At 43.7% G+C, this 20,000-nt stretch overlaps 1 protein-coding gene across 2 annotated transcripts in view; it reads left to right on the top strand.

Moving 5' to 3' along the window:
* The window catches only part of LOC143299108 (uncharacterized), a 99,631-nt gene that overhangs the window by 10,625 nt on the left and 69,006 nt on the right, over positions 1-20,000 (top strand). Inside the window, exons 1-2 of one of the 2 annotated variants that reach the window (XM_076612235.1) lie at positions 10,710-10,781; positions 12,980-13,151. In XM_076612235.1, coding sequence (XP_076468350.1) covers positions 10,764-10,781; positions 12,980-13,151 — 190 coding nt within the window. In that variant the 5' untranslated portion in view covers positions 10,710-10,763. Of the gene's footprint in view, positions 1-10,709; positions 10,782-12,979; positions 13,152-20,000 lie in introns of those variants that run through there. The other variant, XM_076612236.1, reaches the window with a different exon arrangement.

Here is a 20,000-nt window from a genome sequence, read left to right as displayed (position 1 = left end):
GTCTGCGTCAGTCTTGAATGAAAGCTAGTTTGTGTTTACACGTTTCTTCTGTTACTGACAGGCCTGGAATTTCCTTTTTTTTTTTTGAAGAAGTGTCTGGGTTTGTTCCGCTGTACCTTTTATTTACCTGTGTTCCAGCTGACTCGGTAGGATGAGCGGCTTTGACTGTGTGCCTTGTAAGTGAAGAGAGTCACCTCTCTTCATTGTTGTATAAAATCCTTTAATTTGGTCGTTGAAAACGGATGTCTGCCCGATTCCTCGTTTGAACACGACCGCACTGTGCGCTTGGTGCTTTGATTAAGTCAGCGATGTATGAGCTTTGAGGTTTCCTGTGCTGGAAGTGAGTGCTGGAGGTGATTTTTCCCGAGGGTTTCCTGCGAACCTTTTGTCTGTGTAGTGCAGGGGTGCAGTTTTTGTCAACTGTGGTGCGTAGATTTTTTTTTTTTTAATTTTTTTTTTTTTTGGTTTCGAGTGCTTGTCCAGTGTTTTACTTCCACGAATGGACTAACACACGTAAGAGAGCTCGGTATCCAGATCGATTGTGACGAGAGAGAGAGAGAGAGAGAGAGAGAGAGAGAGAGAGCTGATTATGAAGTCATTGTGCTGTGGTCCTGAAGTCAGGCAGTCAGTATCAGCAAGCTTTTTTCTTTCACTCGTTTTAATTCGTCACTGTTGACAGAATTAACAGGTCTTTCAAGAACATCTCACATGCTTTCATTTATTCGTTATTTTCCCCCTTTTGAAAACGATAAAATTTTGTGTACATTTGTGTGTGTGTGTGTGTGTGTGTGTGTGTGTGTGCATCCAATGCAAATACTGTAAAGGGAGAGAAATAATTCCCTTTTAAGTTTGCCTTGTCGGTTTGGCTTTCTTCAACGAATCAACCAGGCTTCTCAAGCTGATTTGTTCAATCACGATTCGTTTTCAGCAGGATGCAAGTTCCATCGACATAATGATATTCTTACCTGACACTAATAATATTCTTACCTGACACACTTACACTGAAGTTAGAGAGATTTTTTACTTTTTATTTTAAAGATATTTCATACCATTTTGTCACAGAAATGAACTGAGCAAGTTTTCAAAGAACGCGTTTAGTTTTTGTTTTTTCCCCCCCAGCGTGATGCAAGTGATCTCAAGACTGTTCTTTCCCTGATCGTATTACCACGATGGTGAGAGCCATTCACTCTATGGTGCAGGAACGGTGATTTTATTTTCCACTTTTTTGGACTCGTGGCTTCCTCTTCTTCACCAGTCCTTGCATGCATGCAGTGGGAAGCCCATGCCTTGTGTCGTCCGTCAGTCGTGTGCTGCGAGTATGCGTGGCTACAAAAAACACCTGGTGAGTATCTGCCGACCGTCAGTCAAGCAGAGATGATGTATAAGCATACAGTTGGGCCAACAGTAGAATGTGAGCTGTATGACCAATGGGTTTTTTTCCCCCCCACTGCAATGGGAAATCATTTATGGCTCAGTCTTTTGTGAAGGGCTATGACTTTCAAACTAGGAGGCTAGGTTGCACTCGTGTTTTTAGTGCTGGAGCCATGGTGGGTAGTTGGCGTTTGGGGACGATCCCAACGCCGACTGTCCGAAAACCCTCTTGACTGGGAGAGTGGGGACGTAACTTGGGCAAGACACTTTCCACTACAATCAAATTCTAGCCCAGATAGTCGGGGCAGCAGTTGTCTCCTCTGCCGTTCTGGGGTCATATTCAAGAGACCATCGCGCAGCGGGTAAATGTGTACCTGCGGGTAATCTGCCTGAGGCAAGGCAAACTGCACGATGGGTAAGCAATATCCGGAACACAAGACCCTATCCGCCGGTCTACAAACCTGAAGGCAGTTTACCATTACCGTCTGCCAAGGGTCTCTCCACGAAGCAGAGGTAAACATGGCGAATCCTTTTGTTGCGTTGGATTTGTTGAGGGAAGACAGACGTTTTACGGAAAGACCATGTCTTGAACACGGCCCCTGATAGCGTAATCTTATCCTTTGTTCGAAAAATGTTCGAAAAATGACGTATTGAAACTGGTAGACGTCATTATATTCCACATGAATTGCGTATGTAGCTGTGAAGCCAGTGTGGTTGGAGACGAAAAATGATGGAATGCCCGAACTTTGCAGATCGTCGAAATAAGTAAATCCAGAGAACAAATTATTTTAATCCAAACTCCGTATTTTTATTTTTGCAATTAGTTGAAAAGCAGGGAGGACAGTGTGTTTGTAATTTGGGGGTGGGGTGGGGTGAGGGGGATTTATCAGAATACGAAAGTGGCCCACAGATTCGACAAGTTGCTGACTCTCAGCAATGCTTTGCCATTGAAGCTTTTTAAACTTTTTTTTTTCCCAGTCATCACAGTATGTGAAGGAAGAAACTGTGGTGCGGTGAGAAGTAAAAGAGCATGCACAGAAGAAAATCCCCCGGGATTTTTAATTATAGACAACGGGTTAGCTGTCTGAGAGCAGTGAGTGTGTCTTGAATACAAAGAAAACGTAACCTTAATAATAATAATAATAATTATAATAGATAATAATAATACTAATAATAAATGATAATAATAATGAATACTTATATAGCACACTATCCAGAAATCTGCTCTAGGTGCTTTATAAAAATGATTTTGTTAATATAAAACATTACATCTATGTTACATACACCAAAATATGACTTCACACACACACACACACACACACACACACACACACTGCTTACATACATTTTAAAATACATGTGTATCTAACAGCTACCCTAACACATACGCACACATAGGCAGGCACAAACTTACATAAACACACGCACACACCATACACATTCATATACATGCATGTAGTTATGTACACATACATATGTATACACACATAGTCAAGCACAGTTAACGCAAAGGAAGTGGACCCGCCACAATTGAACTTATTGCTGAGGGAAATGTGTGAGTTTTGAGACGAGATTTAAAAGATGCGAGGGAATCAGAATGACGGAGGTTACCAGGGAGCTTGTTCCACGTCTTTGGCGATTGAAAAGTTTACCTTCAAGGTAAACTGTACCCGATGGTCCCTGTCTTGTCAAGGGTAACTTGCCTTCAGGCAAAATGATTTTTGCCGTGAATACGGCCCCTGATGGTCCAAGTCGGACACAACTGACTATCATACATACATACATACATACATACAAGTAGCCTCGCCTGTGTCCATGTTTGATAGGCTGGAAATGGATGAGTGATCGAAGTCGATGATTGTGGGAGGGCCAAGCTGCTGCTCTTGTTTCTACTGATTGCTGTGACAATGAAACACAGAAAGAGAGATAGAGAGCCACGTAGAGAGAGACCCAGAGAGAGAGAGAGAGAGAGAGAGAGAGAGAGGACCAGTCAGCACACCAAGAAACTTACTGTTAGAGATGTATCGCAACCCATCCACAAAACACAGTATCAGTATAAGCTCTGTCACTGACTATTCCGTCCAGAAGTTTAAACACACACACACACACACACACACACCAGACTGATTCGGATGAGTGTTAAAATTTGTATGCAAATTTTCCACTGTCAGCTTCTGCGAACACTTTCAGCTCTAAACCAGTCTTTAGAAATAGTTGAATATTATGGATGCATTCATGGTAGTGATTTCCGAGTAAATGTTCATACAAGTCAGTTTAAGACAAAGCTTTGTTTGCTGTTTCACGATTACCGATACAAAGACCACACCGCCTAAACCACATGAACAAACGTGCGTGCACGCACAAAGAGCAAACAAGTGCATTGTTATGCGAACCTGGACTGGGCCAATCGGGATCACCAATTATATGGTAGGCGAAACGGGAATAGGCGAATCGAGAATAGGCGAAACGGGAATAGGCGAGTCGAGAATAAGCGAATCGAAAAAATGCAAGACGGGAATGTGTTAATCGAGAATAGGCGAAACGGGAATAGGCTAATAGAGAATATTCGAAACGGGAATAGGCGAAATGTGGATATTCGAATCGAGAATAAGCGAAACGGGAGTAGGCGAAACGGGAATAGGTTAAATGGGAATAGGCGACCCCCGAGAATAGGCGAAATGGGAATAAGCGAATCTGGAATAGGCGAAACTGGGAAAGGCTAATCGAGAATAGGCGAAACGGGAATGGGCTAATCGAGAATAGACGAAACGGAAATAGGCGAAACGTGGATATTCGAATCGAGAAGAAGCGAAACGGGAGTAGGCGAAATGGGAATAGGCGAAACAGGAATAGGCGAATCGATAATAGGGGAAACGGGAATAGGTGATTCAAGAACAGGGGAAACGGGAATAGTCGAATCGGGATGATACCATCCTGCCTCGAGAGACAGACTTGAATACAGTTTGCGTGTCGAAGAGCACACAAGGTGGAAGTGGACAAACCTTGCCCTGTGTGCACTTCGCTTGGCTCTTGGGTATTTGCAGTAACGATTCCTTTCTTCCCAAGACGCTCATTTTGTTGCTGTTGCTGTTGAAACTTTCGCCCAGACAACAAAGACAATGTGGTTTGAATTGACGATGAGTTGAAGTGCACACTGACTCCGAGGCGTGTTTGACATTGATCCCCCTCCCCCCCCCCTTCCCCCCCCCCTCCCCGACCCCGCACGCACCCCCACCCCTGGAAGAAGTATTGCTGTGTGTGTGTGTGTGTGTGTGTGTGACTGTCGCTAATCGGACAAAGGGCCAGGTCACGCTTGGCTGCAGAAAGTTGAACAGACTGTATTCCATTGCGATGTATTATTGTGTTGCGTTGCGTAATTCTCATGTTGTCGTATGATATTTTATGTGCGCAAAAACGCAAACTGCACATTTGGGATGGGGGTGGGGGTGGGGGTGCAAGGAGGAGGGTGGAGGGGTATTGGGGGGGGGGGGGGGGTGACCTCGAGTTATCGCCTCATCATGAAAAAAAAGAAGTATATTGATTGACTGATTTGGTTTAAACATTATTTTATTCTTGGAAGCAAACAGCGGCATTTCAAACGCACGAAGGAGCAACAGTTCAATGCTTATAGTGTGCTTTGTGAACAACAGATGCACACAGGTATTCGGGGGTGGGAGGCAGTGGAGGAGGAGGAAGAGGTAAGGGGGGGATGGGTGGGGGGACCAGAGGGGGGTGTGGGGGCGGGAGCAGGAGGACTTTGCGTGCATGTTCTCTGTCTGTCGGTGGGGACCCCGATGCGAGCAGATTGCAGGTACTGATAAATTGGTGACTTGTTCCAATCGGGTGGCTTATCGGGGTATCTGAGCAGGGGCTGGGTGGTGAAGCCCTTGGCTAAAGGGGGGGGGGGGGGGGGGGGGGATGCTCGGGTTCGGTTCCGCAATCGTTGTCGTTTAATCTGCAGACAAACTGACTGGTTAGGAGGTAGATGGGGGATATAGGGGGGTAGATGTGGTGTGTGTGTGTGTGTGTGTGTGTGTGTGTGTGTGTGTGTTGTTGTTGTTGTTGCTGGTGGGGGCATGGAAGGGGGGCTGGGGTGGACAAAGGAGGGATGGGGGGGTCTTGATTTGTCAGTGAGATTTTTTTCTTGTGGTGGGGGGCGGTTCGGGGAGTGGGGGGGGAGGGGGGGGGCGAAGGTGGAGGGAGAGGCCCGAGGGGGTAAGGGAGGGAGGTTGTTGGTTTATTCCTCAGTTCGTGTTCTACCTTGTCCATTTCTCTGTCTGTCTGTCGGTCTGTCTGTCTCTCTCTCCCACACTCCCCCCCCCTCCCCTCTCTCTCTCTCATACACAAGAGTACGTGTGTGTATGAATGCGTGTGTGTGTGCTTGCTTGTCAGTGTACGGGTGCGTGTATGTATACATAATTAAGTGTGTGAAAAGTGTTGCGTGGGTGGATGTTGTGTGTGTGTGTGTGTGTGTGTGTGTGTGTGTGTGTGTGTGTGTGTGTTTATTTAGTTATCTAATCATTTGTTGCTGGGTTTTTTTTCTCTTGATATATAGTATTGTATTGTAATATATTGTATTGATTTGTATTGAATTGTATTACTATTTTGTCATAACAAATTTCTATATGTGAAATTGGGGGTGCTCTCCCCAGGCAGAGCGCGTCGCTAAACTGACAGCGCCACCTTTCTTCTGCCTGCAAGTGCTTATCTTTTCCTGTCAAAAATGGAAAATGGCGCCCGACACTGACCTACCCCAGCCTCTGATAAACAGTTTTATTTTCATTTTTATCGTATTTTTTGTATACAGGAAGAAGCCTTTGCTGCGTGCATTGAATATACTTCCTGTCAGATTCTTTAAATTTAAAATCGTCATTAATGTTTTTTTGCATTGGCGTATAGATTTCGCAGAACACATAATATTGGGTGGGAGGTAGGAGGAGGTGAAGTTCATGGGGGATGGGGGAGGAGGGGGATGGGGGGGGGGGGGGGGGCGGGGGGTCAGGGTGGGGGGGGGGGGAGCGAGTGGGTGTTGTGTACAGCTTCACATTACAATGAAATACAACAGAGTATACGTCTTTATTAATCCATCTGGACATTAACTTGGCTCAGTTGATTAATTTAATGGGATACCGTATATATATTTCTCTCATACAAGTTCGTGTATGTGTGTGCGTGCCTCTCTCTCTCTCTCTCTCTCTCTCTCTCTCTCTGTGTGTGTGTGTGTGCTACATTGCCTTACGGTTGTCATGAACCCGAACTCACCGAATCCCTCTTGGACGTGCGTCCTCCACACAGACAATCGAAACTTGAATCCCACTGAGCAGTCGTCCTATCCTTCGAACTACAACGTTGCACTGGCAGGTCAATCGGCCCCTTTAATCATTACACAACCGTGTCCGTCCGACCCGGATAACCACTTATCGGATTGCATTGTGGCCTTTATGCAGCAAAAAAACAAAAAAAACAAAACAAAAAAAAACAGAATAAAACAACAAAGCAGTTCACTGGTCACGGATCAGTGCATGTGGCAGGCACACGTCACAAGCGAACGTCCACGTCACACACCGCAGCGCCGTCACACACCAGCAGAACACCTGCAGAGCGGGAACAATTACGGATCCCTGACCCTCCGCCCCCTTCCCACCTCTACCCCGCCACCCCCCTACGCCCCTCTCTTACAAGGTTGTGCAGAGACAGGTCACCCCTTTTACCTTTGATCCTCATTGCCTTGATCACTGTGCCGATCGCTCTCCCCCTACTCCCCGACTCCTTGGGGGGTCGGAGCTGTATAAACTGCTAAACTGTCGCCTCCGCTGAATTGTCGCCGGCGACAAGTTTGGCAGAGCTCAAATCGTTCGATGAATTGTCACAACGGCGACATTCCAGCGAACCGGCGACAAATCAACGTTTAACAGACCTCTGACAAATCAGTGTGTCAGAGAACCGCCAACATTTTTGCCGGTCAACGACAGATCAGCTGATTATACGACAATTCAGCGTTTACTTGGTAACCTCTGATTTGTTGTCATTAGTCTATGTATTTGCGTGCTGAGCTTGGGAGTATGTCTTTGTTCACCCATGTCTATATTGTCGCCGATGATTGACGACAAGTCAGCGGTTTGCTGAGCTCCACCAAATTGTCGCCGGAAACAATTCAGCGGAGGCGACAATTCAGCACTTAACAGCTCTGAGGGGTTTGGGTTGAGGGGTCGAGGGATGTCGCGTTCGGGGAAGAGTCGGCATGTTTTGCAAGGTGGTGGACAGGATTACGTTCTAGAAATGGCAACGAACGTAACTGTTGACAACAGTCAGTGGTGGTGATAATTTTGTCTGGCGGTTGCCACCGGTTGTTTGGTCCTTTTTTTTTTCTTCTGTGCGTGTGCGCGATCTTTCTGCCCGTGCGCGCGCGCGTCTCTCTCTCTCTCTGTGTGTGTGTGTGTGTGTGTGTGTGTGTGTGTGTGTGTGTGTGTGTGTGTTTGAGCAGGAGTGCGTGCGGGTACATTTGCCCACGAATCTGTCCAGTTTGTTTTCTTTGTTAATCGTTCTGTTCCAAAAGATGTACTTTATATTGAACAGAACCACGTGAAGTGTGCAATTTCAGTTTCACCTTTATGTAATTGTTTCATGATTCGCTTAAAAGGAAGCCCTTGCCATGCTAATTAGTTTTGTATTGTATTGTATTGTATTACTATATTTGTCACAACAGGTTTCTCTGAGTGAAAATACGGGCTGCTCTCCCCAGGAAGAGCGCGTCACTACACTGACAGCGCATCCCAATTAAAAAAAAAAAAATTCCGCCTGCAGTTTTCTTTGTTTTTCTATTGCAGTGGATTTTATTATTATTATTATTATTATTTATTATTTATTTTTTACAGGATTTTACCAGGGACAATACTCTGGTTGCCGTGGGGTCTTTTACGTGTGCTAAGTGCATGCTGCACACGGGACCTCGGTTTATCGTCTCATCCGAATGACTAGCGTCCACACCACCACTCAAGGTCTAGGGGAGGGGGAGAAAAATACTGGCGATTGTGGGAGTCGAACCTATTGCGCTCAGATTCTCTCTCGCTTCCTATGTGAACGCGTTACCACTAGGCCATCTCTCCACAGTGTGTTTTGTAATGCCTCCAAAGAGCCCTCAAGCCTGCCCCCCCCCCCCCTTTTTTTTATTCTTTTTTTTTCTTATAACTTTTCTCATGTCGTGCGTTTCCAGTGTTGAAGCACACAAGCATGCATGAATACACTCATATGTGGAGCGGATTTGCATAGCTATCTCTGTGTGTTTGTGTGTCTCTCTGTCTATGTCTGTCTGTCTGTCTGTCTGTCTTTCTGTCACGCAATCACACACACACACACACACACACACACACACACACACACACACACACACACACACACTCTCTCTCTCTCTCTCTCTCTCTCCATCTCTCTCTCTCTCTCATCTACATGCTCGCTCACTCTCTCGTCCTCTCTCACATGCACGTGCGCGGAGATTCAGTGATTTGCGTTGATTGGTGTACAGTAAACTGCGGCAGTAAACACCTTGGGTTGACCTGTACGGGTTCGCTGGGCACTTCTGCAGCTGAGTTACTGTGCAGTGCCAAGGCAGAAATTATTGTGCTTTCCGTGCTAACGAGAGAAATATTCGCACACACGTGGACTTGGTCTTGCAGAGTGGCAAGCTCCCGATCACGCACGCGCGGCCACACACACACACACACACACACACACACACACACAGAGGAGTACGCACGCACAAACGCACACACATATACACACACACGCGCGCGCACACACACACACACACACACACACAGACACACACACACATGCAGATAGAGTGATGTGCATATTTCACAGCAAATTGCAGTCAGCGTGTTGGGAAGCCCTTTGAGCAACCTGTTTGTTCCATTACGGCTGAGTTACTGTTCAGTGACAGTGTGACAGTTCTCGTTCCTTTGGTGACAGGGAAAGAAAGATGTTACGAATAATTTTTATATACATAATTAAACACACACACACACACACACACACACACACACAGAGCAGTTCACAACCGACCATTGCATGTATGTATATTGCACATGCGCTTCACCATATCACCGTCTTGACCATTTTGCCATACAGAATATTCAGGTTACATAGCTTCGACTCTACAAAACTTTAATGGCTTAGCAAGAGGACTGAGAACAGTGAGGAGAAATAGGTGAGGAATGATCTGGTTTTATGAGCAGCCCCCTGTATCACCCACCATGTATTTACTGCCATCACATGAGTAGATTTGCGACTGTTAAGACACAGAAAATTTGCGTTTATGGATTTTAGGACAACCTCTGAAAAAGTATGCAGGGATGTTCATGGAAATTGTCAACAGAAGTGGAACTCAGAGGAACTTTGTGAATGCGCCAGAGAGTGTTATGTTGTTGTTGCGGGAGTGTGGAGGCGCTGACTTGAACAAAACAGACACTTTCCTCATGGGCTGAGACAGGGAAGAGTGGGTTTTTTTTTTCTTCTAGTTTTGTATGTATTGTTTTCCTGCATTCCAGATATAAATGATAGTGGCCGACACGGTGTCCAGTTTTCGCCTGATCTGATTCAGGCATTGAGCATAACTGGCTTCTAAACACAACAGAACAAACGTAAATCTGAACAGCGACTAGATTTGATTGTTTTTACGGTTCTTGGTTTCCCAGCAGAGAACGATAGATGGACAGTAGTTACCGACACATTTGTAAACTGTTATGTGAAAAATATATTTGTGTTACACACTGCTTTTTAGTTTGTTTTTAAGGTAAAAGACTTATTTAAGCGTGCTCGAAACCCCCTCTCTCCTGCGCCCTCTGATATCAAATCCCCTACACCCTTCTCTCCCTCGACGTCTACGGTGGGGGGTACTGGTAGCCCCGTTTTGGGGATTAGCGATTTGACTGATTAAGACGGGGGCGACGGTTGGCGTCGTAGGGGGTATGTCGGGGCACAAAAGACTTCATCATCGGGTGCCTTGCCCTCTTGTACCTCAGTGTGTGTGTGCAAAAGCAAGGACATTGTAGGCTGCACGAAATCAGCGCTGATCGAAAAACCGCCAAGTGGGCGCTCACGAAACCTCTAGTCCGCTCCAGGCTTTGTGGGGGGTCACACACACACACACACACACACACACACACACACACACACACACAGAGAGAGAGAGAGAGCATAAACATAAACGTCAACCCCCCACCTCCCCCCTCGGTCTTGATTAGCTTTGACTGATATGAGGGGAACGGACCTTAGGGATTAGTGGCTGGTTAAGCGCTGAAAGGGGGAGAAGGAGGAGGAGGTGTGTGTGTGTCTCCTGGCCTGAGTAACTGCTAGTGCTGGTAGTGTTTGGGCAAGCCTTGTATTATGTATACATGTCTCGGACTTGGCAGGTAAACCGTGTTGTCTGTTGTTTCTTCTGAGCGTTTATAGTCGTCAGAAGTTGTGGGATTTTTTGTTGTTGTTGTTTTCACTTTGGTCTGTTGCTTCAAGGAAGCCGCTTTGTCTGTTGTCTATTGTAAATTCTAATAGTCGTCGCAAAGTGTGGGATTTATATATTTTTTATTCTTTTGTTAGCGCATCCTGTTGCCTCTAGGTGTTTGTTGTCGCCTCGAGGTGTGTGTGTGTGTGTGTGTGTTTTAACAATGTATTGTGTTGCTTCAAAGTGTTAAAACTCACCACGAGGAGCTGGGTTTTCTGAAATGTCAAACGAGTTACGAAGCATGAAATCAGAGTAAAATAAGAAATATTCGGTGGCATATATTGTAGAGAGTTTCAGGGTATGGTTGTGGAGATGAAAGAGGTGAGTGTACCACTGAAAGTGCCCCAACAGATCGTGGTCTCCTTCCTGTTTGATGGGAACCTGTTTTGATTGGTTTTCAGAAGTGCTTTCATCGCTTCTGTGTGATGAGTATTTTTTTTATGTATGTTTGTTTGGTGGGTTGGTTGGTTTTTGGTTTTTCCCTCGTTAAATTTAAGTTAGTCGTGGTTTTATTTGTTTGGTTGGTTGGTTGTTGTTTTTTTTTGGTTGAAAAGGTAATTTTAGTGTTTTTTAATCATGTTTTTGTTTGTTTTTGTTTTTCTACTCTGATCATCTTTTCTTTTTAGGATCCATCTCATCTCCAGGATGTCGATGCCAAAATTCCACAAGAATAACCGTGGTCATTACTTTTATCATGGCAGGGTTTTTGTTGTCTTTTTTTTCAGTAGGCCTCACTGGACAGTGTCGTTTTTTCAACCCCTCTCTCTCCCTCCCCCTCTCGCTCTCCACCCGTATCTCTGCTTCTCTTTCTTTACCCCACCCCCTCTCTCTGTCTCTGCCTCTGTCTGTCTCTGTCTCTCTCTTTCAGCGTCCTCTTTTTTCTGATGTCTATTTGCGATTTTTAACCGTAGCTTTGAAGGAAAGAAAGAAAGAAAGAAAGAATGAAAGAAAGGAAAAAGAGTACGAAGCATGAAGGACCAAAAGTGCTCTCAAACAATATAAAGAAAGAAAGAAAAAAAGAGGGCGAAGCATGAACGAACACAAAAGATCTCTAAAACAATAGAAAGAAAAAGTAAAAAAAGAAAAAAAAGAAAAAAAGAAAAAGAAAAGGACGCAGCATGAAGGACCAAAAGAGCTCTCAAACAAACGAGTAACAAGGACAAGACAAAAGACGCCAAACCGTATCGTGCAGCTTACACAAGGCTATTGTTCTCTCTCCTACCGCCTCGGCCGTCAAGGGTCGAGGAACAGCGCGTAGAGAAGAGGCACCATTGCAAAGCAGGGATCCGTCCACCCACCCACCCACCCGCCCTTCTGTCACTGCTGCAATCGTAGAATAAAAAAAAAACAGAAAACCAAACACCTGTCACGAATGTGACTGGTGGGAAGGGAGAAGATACATCGTTCCCTGTGGGATTGTACAATGCGATGTTTTGAAGTTGAGAGAGACACACACACAAAGAGAGAGAGAGAGGGAGAGGGAGAGAGAGAGAGAGAGAGAACTCGGAACCCAGATGATTTACTGCACTCGATCATAATTATGCCCATATCAAAGAGACGAGGAAATGTAACGAACGAACGAGGAAATGTAAAAATGTAAAAAATAATGTGCAAACACCAGTATCAGTATCAGTATCAGTAGCTCAAGGAGGCGTCACTGCGTTCGGACAAATCCATATACGCTACACCACATCTGCCAAGCAGATGCCTGACCAGCAGCGTAACCCAACGCGCTTAGTCAGGCCTTGAGAAAAAAAAAATATATATATAAGCGTACATAAATAAATAAATAAATAATAATTATGATGAAAAAAAAACACAAAAAACCCCACACCAAACTTAAGTAAACAATACATTGAATATCAGTGCACATACAAGCAAAAGGCACAGACATACATATACATAGCACACACACACACAGAGACAGAAACACGGACAGACAGAGGTGCAGAGAGAGACAGGGAGGTAGAGAGAGACAGAGACTCAGTGACAGACAGAAGCAAAGTGGAGGGCAGAAAGAGAGACCAAAAACATAGGAACGTTTCGAAAATTAGAAGAAGAAAAAAAAAAAAAAATCAAATTCCTTCATCATTTTCTCCCTTCTCCCAGATCAACAAATATGCAGTTGAGGCTGGAGGCACGTGTCTGAGTGGCGAGAGGACCATGTGTGAGGAAACCAGTCCTGACGAAGGGAGACCACCCTGCAGCCGAGAGGGAGAGCACTCCCCTTCTTCCCGCGTCAGTCCGGACGAGGAGGAAAGGGGCTCACCTTCCATCGGAGGTTAGTGTAGCAGGTTTTTGTTGTTGTTGTTGTTGTTGTTGTTGTTTTTTTTAAATTGTTGGTTGGTTGGTTTTCGTTCATTTCATTTCTCTCTTTTTTTTTCGCAGACATTTTTAAATAATCATGGAGCAAAGTTGATTTCTGTCCACAGAGGTAAAACACAACACAGGAGAAGAAGAAGAAGCCCATGTCTTTTTGTTTTGTTTTTGTTTAACTTACTACTTACTGTGTTGGAATCTCTGTGAATGCGTGTCTGTCTGCTCTTCCTTTCCCGCCGTTGTTATTCTTCTCTCTCTCTCTCTCTCTCTCTCTCTCTCTCTCTCTCTCTCTCTCTCTCTCTCTCTCTCTCTCTCTCCTCCCATTCCTGGTTTCTTTCGTTTCTTAAAAAAGTGTTTCTTTGTGGGTTTTTTTATTGGCTTTCTATCACTTTTTTTTAAATTTAATTTTATTTCATTTTTTTAAGATTTTCATTCAGTCACTTTATTTGTTTGTTTGCAAAATTGGTAATGAAAATGATGACTTTCTTTTTTTCTTCTTCTTTCTTTCTTTGTGTGTGTGTGTGTGTGTGTGTGTGTGTGTGTGTGTGTGTGTGTGTGTGTGTGTGTGTGTTTTCTCCTTCTTCTTCTTCTTTTTCTGATCATACCTTTCTTTTATTTCATTTTTCTTTCTTTATTTTCTTCATTTGTATTTTCTCTTCTTTGATTTACAAGAAAGGAAAGGTAATACTTTTTTTTTCATTTTTGGTATCGTTGACCAAAAAAAAAAAAAAAAAAGGAGCAGGTCTAGAAATGACCACTTTTGCGGTTCGGCTGCCCTTCAGGCAGACAGAAAGGACAACAGCCCGGAATGGTCAGCTCTGAAACTGAGCGATGCCCAGAGGGACGAGGAACCTGAGAGAAATGGAGAGAACTGGTTGCCAGGCCATCACTGGTGCCCATACTGTCATCAGACTGTGGGATAGAGGGAGGAGGAGGAGGAGAAGAAGAAGAAGAAGAAGAAGAAGAAGAAGAAGAAGAAGTGTCATCAGACTACGGGATAGTTTTCAGTTTCAGTTTCAGTAGCTCAAGGAGGCGTCACTGCGTTAGGACAAATCCATATACGCTACACCACATCTGCCAAGCAGATGCCTGACCAGCAACGTAACCCAACGCGCTTAGTCAGGCCTTGAGAAAAAAAAGAAAAGAAAAGAAAAAAAGAAAAGAACTACTACTACTACTAATAATAATATGTATAAGGCGCAAAAACTTGATGAAGTCAACTATAAGCGTACATAAATAAATAATTAAATAATTTTATTTAAAAAAAGTAGTAGTAGTAGTAATAATAATAATAATAAAATAAATAAATAAGACAACAATGATGATAAATAAGCAAATAAATGTAAAACATGGAGACACACATTCACACATACACCCACATATGCATAGCAGATATACACCAAACATGCAGCTTCACAGATATAAAAGCACAGTCAAATACACATAAACGTACATGGGCCCCAACACACACACACAGTTTCAGTTTCAGTTTCAGTAGCTCAAGGAGGCGTCACTGCGTTCGGACAAATCCATATACGCTACACCACATCTGCCAAGCAGATGCCTGACCAGCAGCGTAACCCAACGCGCTTACGGGATAGAAGAAGAAGAAGTAGTAGTAATAGTAGTAGTAGTAGTATAAGAAGAAGGGCTAAAAGGAACATGGTTTGGTTTGTCAAAACAGGGAAGTTTTTGGGTTTCTTACTTTCATCCTTTCTTTCTTTCATTCTTTCTTCTTTCTTTCCCTTTTCTTTTCTGTCTATCTTTCATTTTTCTATTTATATTTTGATTTACAAAATTGGGAAGATTATGGGTTTATTTCTTTTTTTTTTTTTTTTGTTGTTGCGTTTTTGTAATTCTTCTTTGTTTTGTTTTGAATTGACAAGGAAACGTTGGCTATGTCTTTTGTCTTTCTCTCTCTGTCTCTCACTCTTTTTTTTTTTTTTTTTTTTTTTGCTGGCGTGTGCGTGTAATTTACAAGGCAAGACAATTGATTTATTTCTATCTTTTCTCCCTTTTAAGAATTGAAACTGAAAAAGGGGGTGATTTTTTTTTCTGTTCTTTTTTCTCTCTTTTTTTTTTCTACTTTCTTTCATTATCTTTCTTTTTTTAAATTTTTTTGATTCTATTCAATTTTCTTTCTTTTGTATTTTCTTCTTTTTTTCTTTCTATTCTTGCTTTGTTTCTTTCTTTCGTTCTTGCTTTCTTTCTTTCCTTCTTGCTTTCTTTCTTTCTATGTAAATTAACGTTTACAAAAAAAAAAAAGAAAAGGGAAGTCGATGACACACTCTTTTTGGTCGTTGCTTTCACCACCAGTGTATTATATACCCGCACACTCCTGTTCAGCGGGCGTTGGGTGTGAACAGCACCCACGTGTGGACCTGGTGGAACTTAATGGGGTTTTTTTCCCCCTGCTTGCTGACTTTTTAAACTGCTTTTTACACAACAACAACAAAAAGATTTATGAGGTACGTGCGACAGACATGGGGAGTCAGAGAGAGAGAGAGAGAGAGAGAGAGAGAGAGAGAGAGAGAGAGAGAGAATTAACGAAGGTTTTTTTTTCCGGGGTATTGTGTTAAGCACGATAGCAAGAAAGCTGTTGTTTTTTTTTTAAATACCCAGTCTTAGGGTGCAAAATCAAGAAAGAAAAGTGTAATAAGAAAAAAAGAAGATGGAGACAGAGAGAGAGAGAGGGAGAGAGAGAGAAAGAATGTGTGTGTGTGTGTGTGTGTGTGTGTGTGTGTGTGAAAGAGATGATTATGATATTGGATCGGATACGCAGATTGGATAAAGTTAGTGGGGAGAGAGAGAGAGAGAGAGAGAGAGAGAGAGAGAGAGAGAGATGGCAGGGTACGGATAGAGACAATGAATGAATGAATGAATATTTTCCATCGGCGGTAGCACACTTGCCGACTTAAGATATCTGCCGTTTTTTGTTTTTTTTTTTTTTTTTTTAGAGATATAAATTCGTTATACTCCCCAGCTTTTGAATCTCTCTTCCTTGCAGAGAATCGGTATGTTTGACATCCCACCTGACCTGCCAGTCATTGTACCGCTTGACCAGTTGCTAGCGGTTGAAATGTCAAGATCGATATCTTGCTGTCAGTCGGCCGTTTAAGGTCAAGCTGGCCACAAGTTTGAACTGGAGGGAGTTGTTCACAAGAAGGTGTCGAGGATGAAAGGTGTCAAACCTGGCCACCTGACGCTGGATCAGCCAGAGTACACTGTTACATATATCTAAATAGATGGATAACTCATTCGCCAGGAAAGCTGAAGCCACCTGGACGCCATAGTGAGACTCGTTTCTGGCTGTCAGTCCGTTGAGAAGTCGTCTGCTTTCTGGTGGAGGTTTCTTTACTATACCCGTGTATCTTCGATGAAATCTGTTATGCTTGCACCCACGACATGCCAAATGTTGTGTCTTGATTTGCCACTGGTTCATTTACCCAAGTTATCACAGGAAAACAGTGCAGTGACTCGATGCTGTGGAGGCACATACATAGGAATGTTAGCTTAACTAACGCCGCGAGCAAGTGGAAGCTTGTTTTCATAGCCAGTTGAGCGCTCGGCTACATATAAGAAGTTACCGCCTCGCGGTACTGACACGAGTAGCAAAATGGCTGATTGAACACTTCCGCTGGCTTCAGTTTGCAAAGGGGCTCAAAGAAGGCATGCGCTGTCCATCTATTTTCAGAGCAGTGGCCAGAGCTGGAAGCGAAGAATCACGTGACCGGAAAAAAGAATTTTTCATTTTTTCTTTTTCTGTACCTTCTGAAGTCGAGCAACTGCATTGAAGGAATGAGTTGCGCACACCTACTTTCCAGTACGTGAACAAAGCGAACAAAACGGTGAGCGCAAGGACGCAAACCATACTGTCTTGCACTCTTTCGATCGCTTAATCGCACTGTCTGACACGGGCTTTAGGAAGCATTTTCGCCGGGCGCTAGGTTGATTTACGGGAGCAGGGTGGAGTGCTTTTGCGAGCACAAGGGGGAGGGTTTATGCTAATTACCAGGGTTTTCTTTGAATTCTTATCGCTGTCATTCGATCACGTTCATTTTTCGTCCGGAGCATGAGAGTGTGATTTATTTTAATGCAAACACACACACACACACACACACACACACACACACACACACACACACATATATATATACACGTACGCACACACGCACGCATGCACGCACACACACACACACACACACACACACACACACAGTGTATGTACACAGTAATAATGATACGAATATTGTTAACAACAACAACAACGATGATGATGATGGCAATAATGCCACTGACATTGATAATAATGACTGCAATGACAACAAATCATTATAATAACAGTAATTTATGCATGTCTTTTGTTCTGCCTCTGTCTAGCTAGCTTGTCCCTGTTTTCCAGTGGTGTTTTTGGCTCGCATTGTGTGCAGCAGACAGAGGCTCTCAGCGAGAGATATAGCTTTGCGGCCGGTGAAAAGAGAGATCGGAGATACTTTACGGTTAGTTCGTCCTCACCTCGGCGACATATCAGTATCTGCCCCGGTGTGTGTGTGTGAGAGAGAGAGAGAGAGAGAGGGTAGTTTGTTTATGCGCCGTTTATATGGAGTTCCGTACAATTCGCGAGGCCTTCACTCATGTAACGGGAGGTGTCTAGAAGGTCTGCAGGCGGTCTTTAAGTTTGCTTTTTGTTGTGGTGTTGGCGCGTTAATAACTCACGGCGCTAATAATCGTGGCGCTTCTCTTCCTCTCTGTCTCGCCGTCTGTCTCTGTGTCTGTGTCTGTGTCTCTGTCTCTCTCTGTCTCTCTGCGCATGTGTTCACTGTTCACAACAGTCGCGTTTTTTCTCTCCCAGTTGTCCAGACCCACCTTTGCGAGAGTCCATACGAACGGCGTGTTTGTTTTTTTGTTTTTTTTTTTTTTGTTTTTTTTTTAAAGAAGAGCTAGTGTCTTGCCACCATTGGCACAGCTCTGCCAGTCGGTCAAATAACCATCATAAACTATATCACAGCGTATCGCTCCCCAGGTAGGCCAGTTTCGTCGTGATACCGATAGGCGAGCCAGGATTACCGCTTTGTATTCTTTGATTAATTTTTTTTTTATAAAGAAAAAAAAGAAGGAAAAAAAAAAAAAGATTGCAACTCCCAGCGAGTTTCAGTTAAAAAACATCACCACCTTCACCACCACCACCACCAACAACAACACACACACACACACACACACCAAAAAAACAACAACCCCAAAACACACACACACACACACACACACATATATATATATATATATAGAGAGAGAGATACATAATATATATGATATATATTTATCTATATTATATATCTCTCTCTATGTATATATATATATATATATATATATATATATGCATGTATCTACATGTGTGTGTATAATATATATATATATATATATATATATATATATATATATATATATTCTCTCCTTTAGAGTCTAAATAACTACAGGGACTTTATTTTTTTTTGACAGCAAGCCTGGGGTTCTTTGAGGAAAAAAAAGAGCGATCAAATTTCGAAAGTGATCTGCCCTTTGGGAAAGTGGTCTTTGAGAAGCTTCATGGGTGGTGGTTCATCGGAAGATTATCTTTCCATCGGTTGAAAAGAGAGAGAGAGAGAGAGAGAGAGAGAGAGAGAGAGAGAGAGAGAGGGAGAGAGAGAGAGAGAGAGAGAGAGAGAGAGAGAAGCCGAGGGAGTTGAAAGTCATCAGGGTGTGTTTGATTTCGGCTTTGGGATCGCTTGCTTTTTGTTGTTGTGTTCATGTATGTCGGTCGTAGCTGCATATGGGGCACGGGGGTGGGGGTGGGGGAGGGGCGGGGGGTTCTTTTCTTCTCTATCTCTCTGTCTGTTGTGTGTGTGTGTGTGTGTGTGTGTGTGTGTGTGTGGTGGGGGGCGGACGGCGGGGGGAGGGAGAGGGCGGGTTTGTTGTTGTTGTTGTTTTTCTTTCTGCTGATCTATGTATGTATGTATATCATCCTCTCTTTCTGTATATAAAAAAATCATGATAAAAATGCTTCTGCCATCACCACTTGCTACTACGACTACTACTACTACTACTACGACGACGACTCCTACTGCTTCTAAGTATATTCATACAGTGTTGAATTTGAAGCTTGTCTGGACACAGATCAAATCGCTATCACTCCGGACTTTCACAAGGCATGCCCAGCTCTGTATGAAAGACGAGTCTTATAAATATAAAGGCTGGAGAGACCGTAGATTGAAAGAGGAAGTGCATGGAAGAGTTGTTTTGGAAAGAAATAAGTTTTAAGGCCAGACTTGAAAGAGCTGAGCGCAAACATCTGCCAAGGCGCAAGAAGGAAGCTCCTTCCAAGTTTGTAAGGTTCAGACACATCGAAAGAGTGACGGCTGATTGCGGAGTGTTTGGATCTTGGAACCTGGGAGACACACTCTGGATCCGAAGCTGACCGTAGACCGTGAAATAGTGTGTAGAGGCAAAGGTAGACAGAAAGAGGCAGACATGTTCAGACATTTATGACAGTGTTTATCTTGTATGTTATTCAGTGTGTGACAAGGAGCCAATGAAGAGATTGTAAGAGAGGAATGGCGTACTCAGATCTTTGCTTCTTTTTTGGTCGAACCGAGCGGGAGACCTTTGAATGCGCTGAATGTAGTGAATGGATTAAACAGGCAAACCAGACGGGAGAGAGAGAGAGAGAGAGAGAGAGAGAGAGGGAGAGAGAGAGAGAGAGAGAGTTACAGCAGTCGAGACGATAGAGAATGAGAAAAGCGACGAGGCTGGATGTTGAATCCGGGGACAGGTATTT

The sequence above is a fragment of the Babylonia areolata genome, chromosome 24, assembly GCF_041734735.1.
Source record: "Babylonia areolata isolate BAREFJ2019XMU chromosome 24, ASM4173473v1, whole genome shotgun sequence".
In the NCBI taxonomy this organism is placed as follows: domain Eukaryota; kingdom Metazoa; phylum Mollusca; class Gastropoda; order Neogastropoda; family Buccinidae; genus Babylonia; species Babylonia areolata.
This window is presented reverse-complemented; position numbering and strand designations above follow the sequence as displayed.